The 7,283-nt window shown below is 53.6% G+C and overlaps 1 protein-coding gene across 1 annotated transcript; it reads right to left on the bottom strand.

Annotated features, from left to right (window-relative positions):
- LOC113431336 (gap junction delta-2 protein-like) lies at positions 1-6,471 on the bottom strand. The gene is made up of 3 exons (XM_087971208.1): positions 6,113-6,471; positions 1,013-1,478; positions 1-421 (listed from the first exon to the last, which is right to left on the bottom strand). The coding sequence occupies exons 1-3, from the start codon at positions 6,181-6,183 to the stop codon at positions 59-61; spliced, it is 900 nt and encodes a 299-aa protein (XP_087827334.1). The 5' UTR covers positions 6,184-6,471; the 3' UTR covers positions 1-58.
- Between the last annotated feature and the right edge of the window lie 812 nt (positions 6,472-7,283).

Here is a 7,283-nt window from a genome sequence, read left to right as displayed (position 1 = left end):
GTTTTGTCGTTGTCGGTTTTGTTTTTTGTTTTGCATTGGCGGTGTCTGCTTGGCCCACTCAGACGTAAGCGGACTCGCTGGACTGAGTCCGCCCCAAGGTAGGCACTTGGGCCAGGGAGGAGAGGTCCTTCTTCCGCACCTCGCAGATGGATTTCCGCCTGGCCTGCACTCCCCGGATGGCCGTCTTGATCTTCCGCCAGCCCAGGTGGTTTAGCTCAGCCAGGTTGAGCAGGACGCAGATGCCGCTGACGGCAAACATGAAAACCAGGAAGACGGTCTTCTCGGTGGGGCGGGAGACGTAGCACTCCACTTCCTTAACGCACGGATAGCGGTCACATTCGAAAATAGCTGGCACGTTGAACCCGTACAGGAAGTATTGTCCAGCCAGGAATCCGATCTCCAAGGCATTGCGAAAAACCACCTGGACCCAGGAGAGAAGCGGTTAGAGCATGTTACCTTCATTCTACATTTAGTATTTATGTCCGGGGAACGATTTAAAGAGCTGCTACAATGATGTAATGCTAAGAATGAGTTGGCAAGATTTTTGGGCTGGTATCACTTTAAGAGCCTGTAATAAGAAGAGGCCCTGTTGGGGCGTATCTTTCTCTCGTGTGTGCTTCTGTGCTATAATTGCTGATTGCTGTTTGATAGATAGAAGATAGATAGATAGATAGATAGATAGATAGATAGATAGATAGATAGATAGATAAATTTATTGTCATTGTGCTCAGGAACCTGAGAACGAAATGAGGTCTGGTGTTGTGTGTGTGTGTGTGTGTGTATTCTTTGTAGATAAAACCACTATTTAAATACAAACCTCTGTTTACTGTATTTGCTCCTGGGTTGTCTCACATAGTCACACTGTGCTCACTCTTGACAATTTATTTTTTAATTACATTTTTCCCTATTATTTCTTTTCTTTAAGGAACTTGCGGCTTATTTTTTCTGATCAGGATCTATGGCTCTTCTCGTCCTCCCCTTAAACGGTGCCACACCTCCCGTGCCAACCGACCTGGATGATGTAGAAGCGCGAGATGCCCTCCTGCCGCTTGACCTTGGCGCTTTTGGGGGGCCTGAGTGGGGTGCTGGGGATCTCCTTCACCTCCAGGCAGTCGGGCTCCTTGGAGGACCCGTCGGGGTTGGGCACCAAGATCCCGTTGACGTTCTTCACCTTCTTGCCCTCGCAGAGCGCCTCCTTCTCCAGCAGCGGGTAGAGGAAGGAGTAGCGCTGGTCGCGCTGCTTGGCCGACTGGTGGACGGAGTAGGTGATGAAGCAGAGGCTGGGCGTGCACACCAGGATGATCTGGAAGACCCAGTAGCGGATGTGGGAGATGGGGAAGGCCTTGTCGTAGCAGGCCTGGTTGCAGCCGGGTTGCAGCGTGTTACACATGAACATGGTCTGCTCATCCTCGTAGACCGTCTCGCCCACGATGGCCACGATCAGGATGCGGAAGATGGCGACCACCGTCAGCAGGATCCTGGGCAGGGAAGAGCAGCCGGTGAGGAGAAGCAGACCCCCCACCCCAAAGCCCCTCCCCTGCCCCTGGCTGGGCTGGGCTAGGGAGGATGGGAGTTGTAGTGCATCCCACTGTGGGAGGGTGACGGAGTGGAGTGTCAGGGGAATCCCCTCCATTGTTTAAGGCAGAGGCCTCCAAACTTGGCCACTTTTAAGACTTGTGGACTTCAACTCCCAGAATTCCTCAGCCAGCGAATGCTGGCTGAGGAATTCTGGGAGTTGAAGTCCACAAGTCTTAAAAGTGGCCAAGTTTGGGGACCCCTGTTTTACGGTCTTGACACGACCTGGGTTTTGGGGCGAGGTCCAAATGAGGAGTGACAAAGTTGTTATTCCTGTGTTTATTTACTGATTTATATTGTCTTTTATTCTTTTTATAAATAACTCAAGGTGGCGAACGTGCATTGTGCTCCTTCCTCCTCCTATTTTCCCCTCAACAACAACCTGGTGAGGTAGGTTAGGCTGAGAGAAGTGACTGGCCCAAAGTTCCCGCTAAGGCGGGACTAGAACTCTCAGTCTCCTAGTAATTGGTGCAAAGTCACCCAACTGGATTTCATGCCTAAGGCGGGACTAGAACTCTCAGTCTCCCAGTGATTGGCGCAAAGTCACCCAACTGGATTTCATGCCTAAGGCGGGACTAGAACTCTCAGTCTCCCAGTGATTGGCGCAAAGTCACCCAACTGGATTTCATGCCTAAGGCGGGACTAGAACTCTCAGTCTCCCGGTGATTGGCGCAAAGTCACCCAACTGGATTTCATGCCTAAGGCGGGACTAGAACTCTCAGTCTCCCAGTGATTGGCCCAAAGTCACCCAGCCAGGTTTCATGCCTACGGCAGGACTAGAACTCTCAGTCTCCCAGTGATTGGCGCAAAGTCACCCAACTGGATTTCATGCCTAAGGCGGGACTAGAACTCTCAGTCTCCCAGTGATTGGCGCAAAGTCACCCAACTGGATTTCATGCCTAAGGCGGGACTAGAACTCTCAGTCTCCCAGTGATTGGCCCAAAGTCACCCAGCCGGGTTTCATGCCTAAGGCAGGACTAGAACTTCCAGTCTTCTGGTTTCTAGCCTGGTGCCTTCATTACTAGACCAAAAATGTGCAATTTTGAAAAGTCTCAGTTCAGGACAGCCGATAGTTCTAAATCTAAATTTTTAAAGTTCTCAATCCCCCTTCCACATCCAAACAGGAACCAGTTCAGATCCTGCATAAATTCTTGCACCTTGCCCTACTCAGCTTTGCCAGAAGGAAAAGGGTCAGGCGTGACAAGCCCCTTAAAAGTTTATTTGAAAATGGCTTAGGGAGAAGAAGAGAAAAAAAAAGCCAATTGGAGGCTGAAGGATGAACTCGGAAAGGATGGCAAGAACAGTGGAGAAAAAGATGTTTGAATTGGCCCAAGGAGCTGGACTCCTGACCCGAGTCTGTCCTGAATTAGAAAACTCCACAGTCCTGGTTAGAAAGGTAGATTTCAGGCCCAGCCTAACATCTGGCAAAACGGCCTTTGGTATCTCAACCTTAGCAACTTTAAGATGGGTGGACTTCAGCTCCCAGAATTCTCCAGCCAGCTTTCTGGGAGTTGAAGTCCATGAAGATCTTAAAAGTGTCCAAGGTTGGAGACCCCTGATCTAAAAAGCTTGTTGATCTGGCCCAGGTTATAGCCATCAGTGGGCTCTTTGACGGCCCCTCAGCTTGGTGGTTTCCTTGCAGATGTTTTATTACTCAACTGGGGCAACATCTTCAGTCTAGAAGGGAGAGAGGAAGAGGAGGGCGATGAATAGTTGTTGGTCTTCAAGCTAGCTGGAGAACTCTGGGAATTGAAGTCCACGCTTCCTTAAAGCAGGCTGGCTGGGGACTTCTAGATGAAGCCCCTCACATCAAAGCAGCCTGGCTGGGGGATTCTGGGAGCTGAAGTCCACAAGTCTTAAAGCTGCCAAGTTTGGGGACCTCTGCTCTTAATAATTCAAGGAAGAGTCGATCAATACATTAGATTAACAGAGGTCTCCAAACTTGGCAAGTTTAAGACTTGTGGACTTCAACTCCCAGAATTCCTCCTCCAGTCATGTTAGCTCAGGAATCCTGGGAGCTGAAGTCCACAAGTCTTAAAGTTGCCAAGTTTGGGGACCTCTGCTCTAATAATTCAAGGAAGAGTCGATCAATACATTAGATTAACAGAGGTCTCCAAACTTGCCCACTTTAAGACTGGTGGACTTCACCTCCCAGGATTCCTCCTCCAGTCATGTTAGCTCAGGAATTCCGGGAGTTGAAGTCCACCACAGTCTTAAAGTTGCCAAGTTTGAAGACCCTGGGATTAGAAACTAGGAGGAGGGGACTAAGGATCGTGACTATACAATGAATTTGAGTCAACAAAGACAGCAGCAGCTCCCGCTGAGAGAGAGAGAGAGAGCATCTTGGGACGCAGGATTTCTGTCTTTATCTTTCTTTTATTTTCTGCTTTCTTATTTCAAGCTTTCAAGAAAATATTGCGTGGGCTGGCCTTGAGATGTTGTGCGAGTATGTCTGTGTGTGTGTGTGTGTGAGGGTGTGTGTGTGAGGGTCGGCGTGCCTCTGCTAGGTCTTGTAGGGCAGCAAAGGTGGGTTTGGATCCAAGCATCCCTGGGCCTCAATTGGGGAGGGCGGGGAGGAAGTGGCAGGTGGGGTTAAATCCTGCATCCTTTGCGATGGTTTCCTTCCAATTTGCTCATTGTGCAGAGAAAGGGGACAGGAACAGAAAGAAAATTATGCTGGACAAAGATGGTGATGAGAATATTGTTTGGATAATTATTAGAACTTGGGACGAACTGTGAACCTTCCTTCCGCACATAATATAGGCTGGCGCTGCTTTCCCTTCCTCTTCTCTTCCTCTTCTCCTCCTCTTTTTCTTGAATCTTCTCCTTTTCTTATTCTCCTCATCCACTTCCTCTCCTCTTCCTTTTCTTATTCTCTTCCTTCTTTTCCTCTCCTTCTCTTTCTCTTTTTCTTGAATCTTCCTCTCCTCCTCCTCCTCCTCCTCCTTTTCTTATTCTCTTCCTCCTTTTCCTCTCCTTCTCTTTTTCTTGAATCTTCCTCTCTTCCTCCTCTCCTCCTCCTTTTCTTATTCTCTCCTTCTCTTTCTCTTTTTCTTGAATCTTCCTCCTCCTCCTCCTCCTCCTCCTCCTCCTTTCCTCCCCTCTACGGAACTGCCTGCCACTTTGATGGGGGAGGGAGATAAAGCAAGCTCCGAACATTAAGAAAAGGAAACCCTTTAATCCTCCACATTATAATTCACCACTCAGAATCAAAAGACTTCAAAAAGAGACACCTTCCTTCCATCGACCAACCAGAAGGCATTGCAAATGTGGTCACATGGATTTAGGGCTTAAAGGTTTTCTTTTGCAATACAGGGTCGTCAATCAATCCAGCAAAAAAAAATATCTATCTCTCTCTCTACACAAACACAAAGACACACACAAATTGTCTGTCTGTCTATCTATCTCTCTATCATCTCTCCGTCCCTCCCTCCCTCCCTCTCTCTCCCTCTCTCCATGCGTCCCTCCCTCCATCTCACAGGATAGATATTTCCAGTCTTCCCCAAACTGGAAACCTACAGGTTGCAAAGACTTTTTTTTTAAAAAAAAAAAACACTCCCAGCTTTTCAAAACTGTCCTATTTTTTTTTCTGCACTTCTGGAAATGGACCTAAAAGTTGCCAAGTAAGGATAAAGCCTTAAAGCATCTCCTTTGGGAAATGAGGCTTGGTCACACTGGCTTTCTTTATGGTTTTAGGAAAGGGACCAAAGAGGAGAAGCTGCCACCTCCGGGTGTGTGTGTGTGTGTGGGTAACTCTGGCCAAATGCAGCAGCAGGAGCATCTCAGCCGCATCTCAAAAGGATACGGGAATGGATGGACCACTTCTCTGGATGGAAAGCAGAGCATCTTTTCCACTTTCTTTTCCTCCCAGTTTTTGTCTGACTTCCCCGGGCAAGTTATCAGCTGCCTCTCCCCCTCTGCCTCCTGCACTCCCCCCATCTCCCCAGGCTCTCGACCTCCCTTCTACACCCCCCCCACCCTTGACAATCTGCCTTTCCCTACAACCTTCCCCCCCTTGGGTGCAGCTGTCCCAATTCCAAAGGGAGATTTGGAGGGATTTCAGGGGGAGGCTGAAAGAAACCGGATAGCCCCCATCCTGCTTCCTTGCAAAAGATCTCAGTTCTGCAGGACCGCAGCTCCCAGTGCCGGCCCCTCCCTGTACTGGTCGGGAGTCATGGGAATTGTAGTCTGCCGGGATGAATCGCAGGGCTGCTTGGAGCGATGTTGAAAAACTTCCAAGGGTACTAGGCAAGAGGGCTGAAGAATGGTTGGTGCGGGTGTGTGTGTGTGTGTGTGTGTCGAGGCTGGGCTCCCCTCCGGGGTGGGGGGGACGGCTGCGGATCAGCCCTTCTTCTGCCCCAGACCCCCGGCCGGCGGAGAGAGGGGGAACCAGGCGGGCATCCCTCCGCCCAACCTCCTCTACCCTGCACCCCCCTCGGGCGGGCATCTCCCGGGCCCTCGGGCGAGGCGGAGCCAAGGCGCTAGTCCTCTTGGAGGGGTGGGTTGCGGGGTGGTGGTGGTGAGGAAGGAAACCCACCTCCCGATCATGGTGGAGTGCTGTTGCACTGCAGCTTCCAGCAGCCGTTCCAAAATGGTCCACTCTCCCATCGCTCCGGGCTGGACGGTCCCGCCCGCATCCGAGGGCTGCTCCGACAAAGGAAGCTGGGAGCCGCCGGTGCCGCCGCCGCCGGTGCCGCCGCCGCTGCTCGCTTCTGCGCCGGCCGCTTAGAGTCCCCCCGCCGCCGCCGCCGCCGCCGCCGCCGCCACCACCAGGGGCCCCGGCTCGCCATCGCCTCGGCGGGAGGAGGGGGGGTGGCCGCGGCCGCCCGCTCGCCTCGCTGCCCTCGCGGCCGCCCGCCGTTCAAGGGCACCGCGGGCGCGGATCAAGCCCCGGGGCGGCGCGGGGCGCGCTCCCACCCGCTCCCCTCCCTCTCCACCGAGGTGGGCACTGCGGCGAGCCGGGACCGCCCAGAGTCTGGAGGGCGGGGGGAGGAGCGGGGGCGGGGAGGGGAGGCAGGCGGACGCGGACACGCGTGGGCCGCCGGGGCGTTGCAGGGACGCTGGAGGAGGAGGAGGAGGAAGGCGGCGGCGGCGGCGGCGGCAGGTGCGCAAGGATGCTTCTTCGGGGCGACGGCGGGGGGCGGCACCTCCAGAGAGGGGCATCCCGTTGCAATCCAGCTCTTTCCCCCCACCTCTCCCCACCCGGCCAGAAACGCGTGGAAGAGGGAGATTTCGGGAGAGGCGCTCGCGGGCGCAGCCTTGCAAAAGCCCGCGATCGCTTCTCTCTCTCTAGTTGGAGCTTCTTCCCCCGGGAGCCTCGCGGGACGACTGTCCGTCCCCTCCGGGCTTAGGTGGGGGGGGGGCGAAGCAGCAAGCATCCCCACCCACCCCCCCCACAGTCCCGGGCACGGAAAGGGAGCGGGTTCCCGTGTTCCCACAACGTCCCAAGCGCGGGAATGGATGTGGGTGGGGGAGGGTTGTTTGGGGTGGGCTTAAGCGGGCGGTTCGGGGGGTTGGAAGAGGCCGGGAAGCGAGCGGGTTTAAGGGGGATCGTGGGAACGCGCTCCCTGGCATAGAGCCGTGGGAATGAGAGACGGAGGGAGAGGGAGAGAGAGAGAGAGAGGGAGGGAGGGATGGAGGGAGAGGGAGGGAAGGAGGGCGAGAGAGAGAGAGGGAAGGAGGGAGAGAGGGAGGGAAGGAGGGAGAGG

This window comes from Notechis scutatus, chromosome 8 (genome assembly GCF_049901735.1).
Source record: "Notechis scutatus isolate UNSWTSFEM ecotype Mainland chromosome 8, rNotScu1.2, whole genome shotgun sequence".
NCBI lineage: Eukaryota > Metazoa > Chordata > Lepidosauria > Squamata > Elapidae > Notechis > Notechis scutatus.
Note: the sequence above shows the minus strand (reverse complement) of the source record. Positions and strands in the feature narration are given on the sequence as shown.

Coding starts and splice junctions, on each gene's coding strand:
- LOC113431336 (XM_087971208.1), bottom strand. CDS start 6,183: ATGGGAGAGTGGACCATTTTGGAACGGCTGCTGGAAGCTGCAGTGCAA. Junction 1,479..6,112: donor CACTCCACCATGATCGGGAG/GTGGGTTTCCTT, acceptor TTCCCTGCCCAG/GATCCTGCTGACGGTGGTCG. Junction 422..1,012: donor CGCGCTTCTACATCATCCAG/GTCGGTTGGCAC, acceptor TCCTGGGTCCAG/GTGGTTTTTCGCAATGCCTT.